This window comes from Pseudonaja textilis, chromosome 1 (assembly GCF_049901715.1).
Source record: "Pseudonaja textilis isolate UNSWEBS1 chromosome 1, rPseTex1.2, whole genome shotgun sequence".
Lineage (NCBI taxonomy): Eukaryota > Metazoa > Chordata > Lepidosauria > Squamata > Elapidae > Pseudonaja > Pseudonaja textilis.
Window position 1 is genome coordinate 153,955,737 of NC_141990.1, and position 12,904 is coordinate 153,968,640.

Consider the following 12,904-nt stretch of genomic DNA (forward strand, 5'->3'; position numbering starts at 1 on the left):
TATCTGATAGTTTTAGGCAACTCTGCTTTTTTAGGAAGAAAAAAAGTATGTGTTTCCCGTTATTTTAGGTACATTCAACACAAAGATAGATCTTTAATTTAAAAATGCAACTAAGTCTCTTGTTTTCTTTTTTCAGCAGTTGAATCTTAAACTTAAACTCAAATTTTAAACAATTTAGGCTGGGGTTATAGATTGATTCTAGTGGGGTTTACCACATAAAAAGTACGACCCTGGTCAAAGACCTTTTGGATTTCTGTAGTGTGAACACAAAAGAGTCACCGCAGACATCAGTGGAAATGATTTGCAGTCTTACTATGGTGAGCACAGAAATGGTATTAGAATTAATAGTGATCCGTCCTCGCTGCTTACCAAATCCCAAACATCCTTTGAATTTTCTTCGATATCATAGCAGAAGGTATTTCTAATCATTCGGTTTCACTAGCCTAATAGATTCCGCTTTTGCTCTTGACATTTATGTTCAGCCTAGAGTGACAGGGTTACAACAATCCTTACGTTTCATAAATATTCACTTCCCACAAACTCTTGCCAAGTGACCAGATGAAGGAAAGGAGCCAAGACAATTGCGCGCGCGAGAGGATTTACAGAAAGTCACGGCCAGCGCCGCTCTAGTATCTTTCGGTCCGGCCCGTTTGTCCTGTGACGGCGAGAGGGAGCGGTTGGAAGCAATTAAGATGGAAACGTTTCTTCCCAACGACAGGGGGGCTTTTATTTTCTTCTCCGGTCTCCGAGGAAGGTTCGCGCTGATTTAACTTTTTCCGCTTTGGCAGAAAGAGCCAGGGGAGGTGGCCGATCACACCGTTTTCCCTGCGTATGTGACCCATCAAAGTTTTGGTTGGACGCCAATCCAATTACAGACATTAAAAAGCAGCTCAGAGAGATTCAGTGCAGCGAGCCAACTCTCCCTTCGCCGCCGCTCTTGGAAGTTAACAGCGATCTGCCCCTTTCCTGCTCAAGCCAAGGCCAGCAGGGACGCTCAGTCAAAGGGAAGGCCGTTCCCGCCTCTTCCTTGCCCTCTCTTCCCAGGAAGGATAACAGAGACAGGGGCTTTCGTCAGTTTGAATTTTATTATCGGGATATGTAGATAAAGGGTAGGATTTGCCTTACATGTCAACAGGTGACTGTTGGATTAACGGAGTAAATTATCAATTTTACATCTCTCTCTCTGTCTTCCCCTTCCCTCCCCAAGAGCCAAGCTGGCCAAAAACCTGTCCGGAGACCCGCGGCCAGGTGTTGAGACGGGTCCAGCCGAAGCTGTGCTGGCGAACCTGGGATGCTGTGCCGCTACCGCCCCTTCCATTCGCAGAGCACGCCTTCCGCTGCCCACCCTCCCCTGCCGCTCCCTCCCCTGCCCCTCTCCCGAGCACGTCGCCCCGCTTCTCAGTTCCAACTCCGACGGGGAATCGCTTTCCCCCTCCCCCCTCCCAAAGGGGTTAAAGGAAGACCAAAGGCTAAGGGAGAAGGGGTTGGCCTTCCTGCCACTTCCGACCTGCAGAGCCTCCAGCGTTCGCCTTCAGCTCCGCAAATTAAAAGGGTCTTTGGGATAGATCTCGTTAAACCCTGTATGTACATTCCTACCGCTTTTTTTTTTTTGCTTTTTATTTTTATTTTTGCAATATAAACCTACAGAGGGAAGAAGGCGGGGGGGGAGTGCGGGGGTCCTCGAATGGGATAGGGGAGGGCGTTGTGGAGATCTATACACGAAGTCTGCTGTCGGCCAGAAAGCAAAAGGCGCGTCCTGTCTTTCCACGCACACGAGCGAGCGGGCGGGCGGGCGGGCGTCACAAAGGCTGGGCAAAAGGACTGGTTGGAAGGAGGAGGATGAATCTCGATTTCAAGTCCTCTTCTGCTTCAGACACAAAACAAAACAAAAAATTTACCATCCTGAACATAATCCCAGGGAGCGAATAAATAACACACATCGGGAGTCAACTCAGCAGGGCAGGAGGCGGCAGCACGTCCAGGAAGGGCAAAGCAGGTCTGGCCCAGCAGCCTTCAGCCCAGATTCGGTGGCGGGGAAAAGGGCTGGCTATTCAAACGGGTTGCTCCCCAGCGTCTTTCCTTTCTGGAAATGAATTCAAAGGCTGCTTTCACCAACTGGTCAAACACGCGGAAGAGCAAAGGCCGATGAGGCCGAACCGAGCCGGGCCGGGGCGCGTTTGCAAGACGGAAAAGAGGCCGGTCCCGAGGACCCGAGACGAAAGTGGGCGCTTACGAGACGGGGGAGGCTTGGCGGGCGCCGAGGCAACCCTCACAGGACTTGGAAGCGCCAGGAGGCCTGGTCTTTGTAGTCGAGGCAGTCCGGGGAGTTGAAGTTCAGCTTCCAGGAGGAGGCGGCGGTCGGGGCCGGCTCTTTGTAGTCCAGGCAGTCGGAGGAGTTGAAGGCCAGCCCGGGACCGCCATAGCCGGGCTGGTGGTGGTGGTGATGGTGGTGGTGGTGGTGGTGGCTGGAGCTCTGGCCGAGCGGGTGGTGGGTGTGGGGATGGGCGCCCGCGAGGGACGAGGGCGCCATCGGGCTGAGCTGGTGGGCGTGCGGGGGCGCGTGCATGGGCAGGTAGGACCCGCAGTCTACCCCGCTGAAGTAGGACGAGGAGTGCGGCGGGGGTGGGGGCGCCGGATAGCCTTGGCCGTAGCCGCCGCCTTGGCCGTACGACATCGGGTAAGAGGCGGACGAAGCGCCGGAGACGGAGCGCTGCATGCAAGAGGCCCCGCTGGACGTCAAGGGCTCCGGGCCGGCGCTGGGCGAGATGGACGCGGGGCTCCAGATGGACGAGGCCGAGACGGCCGACGGCGCGCTACTCAGCGAGGCAGCCGACGAAGCCGACCCGGACGCCGCGCCCCCCGCCCCCGCCGGGTTGCTCAAAGCCGCTCCGCCCGGGGCCGGGCCCGAAGAATTGGAGCTGGACGAAGAAGAGGAAGCCGAGCTGGAGACGGCGGGCGGCGTGAACTGCCCGCTGCTCTCGGAGCCGGAGCTCTCGCGCGCTGGAGAAGCCTTCTTCTTGGCCGGCCGGCTCTTGGCGCCGCTGCCGCTCTGTTGCTGCTGTCGGCACTTGGCGCGGCGGTTCTTGAACCAGACCTGCGGAGAGAGGCAAAGGCAGCGCTCCGTGAGACCCTGTTCTCCCAGAGGGGACCTGGAGGGAGGAGGCAGGCCCAGTCTGACCTCCCCTGCTCCGCCCCACAGTCCGATCGACGACGACCAACTCTCTTGCCACTTCGTGCCCTTCTCCTGCATCCCGCCTTTCCTTGGATTCCTCTAACGTTCGCCCTCAGCGCCGTACACCTCTGCACTACTCGGGGACTCTAGATCGAAAAAGAGAGCTTTTAGTCTCGCTCTCTCATTCTAGCCGCTTCTCCGATCCTGCCTGTCCTCCCTCCTAGTAAAGGAGGCAAAGCCACCAAGCTTGGCTTAGCGCATCCCAAATACCTACAGCCATTGCCCTCAGGTAGGACCCACCAAGAGCATATTCATTGGATGGGTCCAGCAGAAGAGAAGCCAAGCGACCAAGGAGCATCCCTGATGCAGGCAGTTGTATCCTGGAAAAAAGGATGACACTCATTGCCGGTTGGCAGGATGTCCTTCTCTCTCTGGCCGCTGCCATCAACTCTGCTGGCTATATCTCCACTGTACTTGCCAATTTCCAAAACTTTATCAAGAGTTCCTTATAAATCAGGGTAACCCAGTAACTCAATAACCCCATCTTGAAGAGAGGCTTCTATATTCATTTTCAGCATCAAACCCTAAATGTATCGGAATCTTTAATACTCAGGCCCTAGTGTCCTTTTTGGTATTAGTGCTGTATAGCAGTGGGAGGACTGAGGGCAGGGTGGAAGGGGGAACGCCAGCATTCCTCATTCCTTTCTCTTCTCTGGATCTAGGTATATAGAAAGTGCATATGGGAGGAAGCTAAGATTAGATATTAGTTGATTCCTTGGTATAAGAATCCGAGCAGGACAAAATTTACACACTATTATCTTCCCAAGGCTACACAGACAGGAAACTATTGGTCACCAAGATCTCAGACCCATTGCTTCCAACACTGTAGCCAGCTTAATTTTGCCCAAAGTAAACTATAATGGTCCTTGCCTGTCCTCTATCAATTAATGTTAATATTTTAAGACGCCTTGCCTTAGAAAATAGAAGGTGCATTTATACCAGAGGAGAGATTAGGATGCTCAGGATCCTCACCAACCACTTGTGTACCATTTTACCTATTTTCCAGACTACTTCCTGTTATGTTCAAGCCATTCACCTGTAGCATTCAGCTCTAAGCAGTAACATCCCTTGCATTCAACAGAATTTTGATTCTTAATATCATTCATTCATTCTCCTTGTTCATTAACATTTTATACTGCAAGGTGCACCAAACCAATCAACAGCTACATCCACTTCCAAGGGAATGGAGTTGATATCCCTTGTCAATTCAACCACACTTCTTCTTGTCACACCTGCTATACTATTCCAAATAAACAAAATTCATGAATCAGACCTCCAACTTCCGAATAGTCAACAGTTAAAACTAGTTTATGGAAAAGATAGGTGAAAGGTGTAAATTAGCAGTCAGAAAGGGTGGCAAAGTGAATTGTTCATCTAAGGTAAAGATTCAGCTGTCTTCTCTGCTAGTCTATTTTACTTCCTGAAAGAGTTCTCATTAATTTAAAAGCCATGTTGCAATACATGTTAACAACCATATTGTTGATGGGAGTACAGCAACCAGAGTTTTATGTACCTCTGTTAATATTCTATTGCATTAAACTATAACAGAGTATTTTATATCTATTTCTTCAAAGAAGGACCCACTACAGATTCTGAGGCAGAGTTACAATGAACAACACTTGCATAGTATATGTTTAATGCTGCCACTAGTGCAACAACTATAGCAAAGGTTACTGTTACATTCATCACTTGCACATTCAACCCTTTTTTATATAACCTCAAAATAGGGCACCCATCTCTCCTCATTCAGATTATATGTAACTCAAATTCATATAATATTTTTACAGCCTTCCTCACTAGGGACTTATCCCACCCAAAAGCAGACTAGCCAACAGGTAAATGGGAGTTCACTGAATCAATCCAAGTCTCTAAGTATTTAGTCCAGAATCCAAGCATCTAGTAATTCCATTCTTCTACTGCGCAGGCATCCCACAAACTGCAGTTCCCATTGTTAAAAAAAAAAGTTAAATATATAATTTCTGCAATCTTTCACAACTTTCAAAAGCACATCATTCCAGAGTAATTAATAGCAATACTTTAAAAAGATAGAAAATGTAATGTGTTATTTGGCAAAATAATCAATCATTTCCCAACAAATTGCTTATGATCTTAAGGCTACTTCAGATTTTGTAAATGTTCTCTATACATCGCTTTTCATAGATGGGATGTGTGATGGTTGCATGCGAAATATGTCCTCCTTTATTTGATCCAACCATACATACACATATTGAAATCATCATTGTATGATTTACTTGCAATTTCAGTTCTTTCCCCTCCCCTTAAATGCTTTCATTTCATGGTTTCAAATTGCTCTCAGTGAGAAATAGAGCAAACAAACAGCTTGCATAGCAAAGGTGTGATTGTACTTTAATTACACACTTATTTACATCCTAAAGAGATAGTTTGGTGCCTATCCTCCTGCCCAGATTTGAGTTTCAAATCAACAACTGAGATTCAATTCTACTAGAAAAGAATGAATTGCTGCTGGGGAAAAGGGAAAGAAGCGGAGATAAAATTAAAAAGGAGCCAGGGGTAAGGCTGCACAAGTTAATCACAAGTTTATTCACTTTATAGCTCCTAATTAAATCAGCAATCAGAGGATTGGAGATCCATCAGAAACTTTCAATATAACTCCTACACTACAAAAAGAAACAGCTTTTAAATCGATGAAATCAATTTGATTTCACTTTTAAGAAATGTGGCATTTTAACCAAAATATTTTTGAATAAGTCTCAGTAAAATTTATTTCCAGATAAAACAAATGTGGATAATGTGATAAGTGCATTAAGGATTAGGGTGTCAAATTATTTTAAAGTTGCTTAGGCAGTCTTAAAATGCTTATGTAGTCTTAATCTTACACATAAAAGAATTAAACAGGAATAAATTAACCTTCCTTTCACTATTTGTGCATTATCCTAAGTTTCATGTAGACAACCTCGAGATGGTGGTGGTGGTGGTGGGGAATCCTGTTGATTGCCATGGAAATTAGTGAAAACTAACTTGTGCTGGAGTGTATCCATTGACATGTGTTTACGACTGGGATGTTGTCTTGACATTGATTGGAGAAGAGGAGAAAATAAGTATCTGTAAAGTATCGATTCCTCTAAAGTGATAAGGGAGCTAAGGGAAGTTGCCAGATTCAATAAACCGAAAAAGGATCTTCAACTGTGCCCTTCTGCCATTCCAGCCTGTCGATCCTTCCACAATGACTCTTCCGGCTGAGCGAAGAAGAGTAATTTACCCCAATAAATACCAGTCCTAAAGCGAAAGAGCTGTGCCTAGACTGAAAGTCAGAATGGCCCTGACCGGACAGAGAATAAACAGAATGGACCCCGAAGCAGAAGAACCTTTAAAATAAAAGGAATCGTCCACATCACTCCTTGAGTTTGGAACAAGCGGTAGGCGAACCCAGCCAACTGGCGTGCCCCACCGACCCCCTTCCCGCAGGCAGTGCCTCTCCCCAGCCCCGGAAACGCTTTTTAAAAGCCCCCAGACCTGGACTCTGGATTCCGGCAGGTTGATTTTCAGGGCAACCTCTTCTCGCATGAATATATCTGGGTAGCGGGTTTTTGCAAAAAGCGCTTCCAACACGTCCAGCTGCGATCGGGTGAAGGTGGTACGTTCTCGCCGCTGCTTCCGCGGGGTGGCTTCAAGGGTCCCGAAACCACACAACGCAAGGCAAGGCAAGGCAGGCAGGAGAGAAGACAGAAAGATAAGAGGCAATCAGACCTGCTTTCTCCCTCGCTCGCTCTCGCCCTCCTCCCCTCCCCGCTGCCCCGATTCGGGAGGGGGGAGGCGAGACGACCGGGCTCGCTTGTTCCCACGCCCACCAATCCCTTGACGCAGGCTGCTCGCCAGCCGCGGAGAGACCCAGTTGCCCCACAGATTTCGATAAAACGGGCCGGCCGATCCCACGAGGGAACCTGAGGTGGGAAATGTGTCCCTCGCCGAGCCAGGAGCAAAAAAACAAAACAACAACAAACAAACAAAGCCCCAAACCCACCGCCCACCCGATTATGTTTGTAGCCTACAAATAGGAATCACCGAAAATGGTAGAAAAGAGAAAAGGAAGCTTTTCAATTCAACTTTGCGAAAGAAGGCTGGCTGGCTGGCAGGCAGGCAGCTGGGCCTTTCGCAAAACAGGACTTTGGAGCTGCCTCGGACCTGAGACAACAGCTCAAAGGGGCTGGCTCGCCAGATTAACACGGCAGTTAAAACAGAAACTAGACGTTTCAATATCTTGTTTATTCCCATATCGAAAAACCTTAACTCGGAGATAAATTCCACAGAAGCCTGTCGTACGTCCAAGCAAGGCTGCAATTGTAAGCGTACTTAATTTAACTGGCCTAACTAGGAGCGTTTTAGGATCAGGTTACAACGCTGCAGACGGGAATAAATTCTAGCGAAACCAGTACCTGGTCTATCTAGCCAGCTCCTTGCTTCCCAAGTCAGGATGTTGGCACTTTATGCCTTTCACAATCATAGGGATATGAAGCATTCCCTTGAATTAGTTAGCACTAACCTGATTTGTCATCAGACTATAGGCGGTTGCAAAACCTGTGCCGATTTCTTGGCCACAGAGGTAATGGAAGTGGGGGGATGTGAATTGACTACAGACCCTCTCAATTGTAACACCTTTCCTTCAGGACAAGTTTTTGAGTAAGGAATTCTGAAACTGGGGCAGCCCCCCATCTGCTTTCATTCCTTCTGAGAGTCACTTTCTTTACTCTGGGTCTTCGCTTACAACTATACTTTGCAAAATCAACCGTCACAGAAGACTCCTTTTCTTTTAAAGATCCATTTATCAAAGGGCCTCACTACTTTGGATCTGTTCTTTTTAAAACAACCACAAACATACTTGTCCCGCATTGGTATATTTAGTTATCTACCCGAATGTAAAAGCAAAACAAGGTAAAAATCAGGAATATGAAATCACCTCCATTATGAAAACTTAGATTAATGTTTTAGTAAAGTGCGCTCCATTTTTTATAGTTAGACTTATTTTCAGGAAAAGCATTCAAAGATTGTTAAGAAACACTTAATTGCCAAATTCAAATGTTAGTGAAGTTTCCAAGAATGGAAGAGCAGGAAAGGAGAATTCTCTTCTTACTGCCTATTTGCTTTCCATATAATTTGTAGGGCAAGACAGAAGAATTGGCACCTTTCTCTCTTTTTTCAAACTTTGAGGAATGACCTGAGTGTGTCTATTACTCAATGGAGAAGAGAGGGTAGAATGGGGGGAGGGGCGGCTCACCTGGATAACCCACTGAAGGGTGTAGAAGATCCATGGTCGGTCCTGCTAGCCCCAGCCCATTCATGCCATAGGGGGGCTGTTTGAGGTAAGACATCATGCTAAAAGCTGGAAATATTTTTCCAATTTATCCACACACTATTATCTATTTGTTTATTTAGCAGTTTTTCAAACAGTGTGTATTTATATATATATATATATTAATATTCATCCAACCAGGCAACAGGAAAGGAATTCCACAGAGCAGGAGGGTTTTTCACAGCACTCTAGAAGAAAAACAACAAAATTAACATATAGAGAATTGATAGCATGATATAAACATTTTTATGGAATTCCCAAGGTAGTGCAAAGTTAAATGTTCAACAAAATAGAACAGTTCTTTTTTTACATATCAGTAAAAAAAAAGTTTCAATAATTTTATTTGTAGTTATTGTGGATCTTAATATTAAAAAGAAAACTTAATTTCCGTATCAAGCGCAATAAAGCTTCTTGTTTCTATTTTTGCTTCTCTTTATGTCTTACTTAAAGGTTTCTTCGTAACACAGAAGTTCTCTGAACATGGCGGATAATTCCTCCCACTCCCCCAAGGAAAACTGGAAAGTGGCAAAGAGTGAAGTGTAGTAAGGTGGTGACAAGGAAACAGATATTAAAAAAAAAAAATCTACAGCCACATTACCATACAATCGCCAAGGGGCTGTGAGGGGGTACCATATCAATGATGAGAACGATAAAGCAATTATTTAAAAAAGATAATTGGATTAGAAATCAAAACGAGATAACAAAAGGAGGGAACTATAGTTAATTGAAAAGAGAGCAGAAACAGACACATTAATTAGAAATGGCTAATGATCTAAAAAGACAGTTTTGGCAGAGAGGGGGGTGGGCAGCTTTGAAATCCGCATTCTAATAGACCTGCAACAACAGGCAGGGAGGAACAGCGGCTGGGCGGCAGAGACATTAAAAGTTTAATTCCTTCACATGCTGAAGAATTTATTTCTAGGAGTATAGGGGGAAAAAAGAGAGTGAAGGTGCACTCTCAGACAGGCACATTTAGAAATAAAACCGAAATAAACTAATGATCCTGACATCCAAATAAAAGTGCCCGGTAAAGAACCCTGGTGCATTTACTTGCCGCCGAAGTGTTGGCCGAAGTGTTGCTGTTCAGTTTAATCGTATAAACTTTCAAGCCTTTTAAAAACTCCTCCATAAGATTTACTTCCAAGAGTTACAGAACAGATTTCCGACTCTTGGTGGGCTAACATTCCCAAACAGAAAATAATTTTTAGGTTAAATTCCAAGAAAAGTTTCAATAAAATAAATGCCCAAATAGAACAAACATCAGACCAGCAGATACATAAAAACTCACATCCAGAAAGCACAGTGGTGGCAAAATTAATCTCAATTAATCAACGGCCAAAAACTTTATATAGATAGCAGGCCTGGTATGCATTTTCACACAGAAAGGTTCACACCAAGAATGAATAAGAAAAGGGGGGAGGGGGGTGCAAAGCTGGTCTTGAACTACTATTAATCAATTGATCCTAGGCTATTAAATTAACATATTCCAAATTCATAAAAAACAACCCATATTCCCAGGACTGGCTAACCTGTTGCAGCTCTCTCCAGGTTGAGATTTCATTTAGAGTTCTGCCTGGATTTGTGAGGTGAGTTTTTTTTAAAAACCTCTCTCTTCCTCCCTCCCTCCCTCTCTCTGTGCTCACAATTAAGAGTTCAAAACCGGCCCATCTGGTTTACTTAAGCAGCATAGGATAAGTAAGGTTGCTGAAACACAGGTATACTTACTTGACATCATTGCTTTTTAAGACCAGGGGGGATTTCTTTGTCAGGAGACATTATTCAGATTGGGCCGTGGGCTCCAAGGAAGGGGGGAAGTTGTTGTTGGGTTTTTTTGGAGCCTTTCTCCATACTTCTCTGCAAATTTACTTTCAAAGGAGCTTGTATCTCTCTCAACACTTAGATGTCTTCATTTATTCCTTAAAAATTCCTTCCACATTTACTCCTATCAAGCAGCCTTTTCTTTAGGTGCAAAGGTTTTAAGAATAGATAAAACTGTGGTGGTTGGCCTAGGAAAACCACTCATTAAATCCTGCTGGCATTTTGAACAAAAAAAGTCAACAAAGTCCCAGGTAGACCTGGGCAAAAAGGCAACTAGGCCACGCAAGTTAAGGGCTGAGTTCGCATCTCCAAAAGTCAAGTTCAGGGGGACTTATTGTCCCTGTCGGATTGAGCATTAAGGTTGAAGCCTGGGTCTCCTTGCTTGGGGAGAGAGGCAAAGGGGCCAGACAATCTCAAGCGAGGGAGAAGCAGGGAGAAGTGGACTCCGCTCCAAGCCTCTTTCCTTGGATTTCAGACCCATCCCGTGATCCCTTCAAAAGCCCACTCCCGCCGGTGCTCCGGTGGTGATCGGGGTTGGACTCTTCCGCCCTCCCTACTTCCTTGGCCGTCCATTATTGTTGTGTGGGGTGACACCCGGCCGTTGCTCAATGGAGAAAATGCAGGCGAAGTGCCAAACAGAGGAAAAGAACAAGGTGTCTCCAGGTAGCTCGAGGTTAGCTGGCCATCGGTGAAAAGGGGCCAGCCCGGAAGAGCCGGCCAAGGGCCTCCGGGGGGGCCAGGAGAGTCCCAGCCAAGCAAAGCCATTCGCCTTCAGAGCCAGGAGAAAAAGCCACCCCGACCTCTCCTTTCGGGGGTCCGCGGCTGGCTGCCTTCCACGGTGCCTCCGTGAACCGAGGGGCCCGAAAAGCGACGGCGGAACGCGGGCATGGGGGCGGGGGTGGAGAGGTCACGGACGGGCAGAGGACCCCAGAGCTTCGGGCTCTTCCCTCGGGAAGCGTCCAGCTCTGTTCCTCCCGAGGAAGGAAGGAGGGGCGCGTGGATTCCGGCCCCTCCGACCGAACTCGTCCATTGCGCGGAGAGGGCGCGCAGGGGAGGGCGGAGGAGAGCATCAAACGGCGCGCACGTTGGGAGCCTGGCAAGGAAGAGCCGGAGGAGAAAGAAGGCAGCTGCCGAAAGCCAGGCGGCTCCTCTCTTGCTTACCTGCCGAGCATTCCCCGTTTAGAAGTGAGGCGCAGGAAAGCAGCCGCGGGGTGGGCGGGCGGGCGGGCGGGCAGGGCTCGGGAGTACCCCTCGGCACCCCCAAGGCCCCTTTTCCAGGCAGAGCTGCAAAGCGAAGGAACAAGAGAAGTTAGGAGGGAAAGTTTTCGTGCGGGCTGCTTTCCGCCTCCGACTTCCCCCCTCCCCGCCTCCTCTTCAGCTCAGGCGTCGCTGCGCCAAGCCAGCGGCGGAGGGAGGAGGAGGGGGGGGGAGGAAAAGAAAAAAAAGAAACCCAAAAACAAAAAGAAAGAAAAAACTTGAGCGTTCTCGAATACTTCGCAGCGCAAAGTCTCGCTGGCAGAAATCCCTTGCGCGGACCTGAAGCTCCCGATGACCTGGGAAGCAAGCTGGCGGGGGCGGAGGGCGAGAAGGAAGCGAGGATGGGCTCCCCGGCTCGAGTGCGATGTCGGGACGGCCCGGGAAAGGAAGGGAAAGTCAGAGCTCACCTGCAAAGGGGGAGTGAAATAAATCAAGCGCCCCCCCCTCCCCCCCCTTTTTTTTTTTACCTTGTCCCGGTAGCTGTCTCGCTCGCTTGTTTAGGTGATTGGAAATGTAGCCTGATGAAGATTGATCACCTTTCTACTGCCCTACCCTTGTATGTGAGCGCAAGGCAAATGCGTAACCAAGCCTGGCGCCAATCGCTAAGCTCTCTGCCGCTGAGTGACAGCCGCCCGGGCAATAGCAGCGCGGGATGAATGCGACCTCGGCCCGTCCCCATCCCCCACTCCACCCCAGTCCCAGCCGCGCGCGCTGCAGCCTCAGCCGCCAACTCTTCCCAGCAGCTCCCTCAGGGCGGGCGGGCAGGCGGCTGGAGTTTGCCTCGGCGGCAGCTCCAGCGACTCCCCTGGGAGGATGGGCACCCTTTCCGCCCCTGCTGCTGGCAGGTCCCGGAGGCCCACGGAGGCCGGCCGGCCAGCCAGAAGAAGCCGGGAGTGCTTTATTTAATCGCGGGCGCCCGCGAGCGAGACGCCGCCACCGCCGCTCCTTTCCCTCCCTTAGCCTCTCGCCGACCTGCGGGGGAAAAACGCGAGGGGTGTCCTCGTGCCTGACAAGGGATTCCCCCCCCAACACACACACTCTTGAATCCCAGCCTGACTTTGGAAGCCGGCCTTGCCTCCGCCTCTTGCGTCGTATAAACGCACTCCGCACGTCCCGTCCGGGCGCCTCCGGGCCGCGGCGAAAGCCCAAGCCCCCGCCCCCGCCCCTCCACCTCATCCTGCTCTTCCACCCCACCCATCCCCGCAACACTCTTGGGGCCAGCTCTTCCCGGCGCGACCACCACGTGGGGTGTAATCCTTCGTCTGCGA

General features: G+C 48.6%; 1 protein-coding gene across 4 annotated transcripts; it reads right to left on the reverse strand.

The window, feature by feature from the left end:
* Window positions 1–1,599: 1,599 nt before the first annotated feature.
* OTX1 (orthodenticle homeobox 1) lies at window positions 1,600–12,591 on the reverse strand. Of its 4 annotated transcripts, XM_087919328.1 has the most exons (5): window positions 12,104–12,591; window positions 11,541–11,663; window positions 8,487–8,749; window positions 6,728–6,879; window positions 1,600–3,094 (listed from the first exon to the last, which is right to left on the reverse strand). In XM_087919328.1, the coding sequence occupies exons 3-5, from the start codon at window positions 8,581–8,583 to the stop codon at window positions 2,270–2,272; spliced, it is 1,074 nt and encodes a 357-aa protein (XP_087775454.1). In that variant the 5' UTR covers window positions 8,584–8,749; window positions 11,541–11,663; window positions 12,104–12,591; the 3' UTR covers window positions 1,600–2,269. The 4 variants fall into 4 exon arrangements, with proteins under 4 accessions (XP_087775454.1, XP_087775453.1, XP_087775451.1 ...); XM_087919327.1 differs by lacking the exon at window positions 11,541–11,663 and having other exon boundaries at window positions 12,104–12,331; XM_087919325.1 differs by lacking the exon at window positions 12,104–12,591 and having other exon boundaries at window positions 11,541–12,090.
* Between the last annotated feature and the right edge of the window lie 313 nt (window positions 12,592–12,904).

Bases quoted from the DNA above. Each gene is read 5' to 3' on its own strand.
- OTX1 (XM_087919328.1), bottom strand. From the start codon at position 8,583: ATGATGTCTTACCTCAAACAGCCCCCCTATGGCATGAATGGGCTGGGG. The intron at 6,880-8,486 runs GTGAGCCGCCCC...GGACCCTTGAAG, and splicing joins CCCTTCAGTGGGTTATCCAG to CCACCCCGCGGAAGCAGCGG. The intron at 3,095-6,727 runs GTCTGGGGGCTT...CTCTCTCCGCAG, and splicing joins TGCCGGAATCCAGAGTCCAG to GTCTGGTTCAAGAACCGCCG.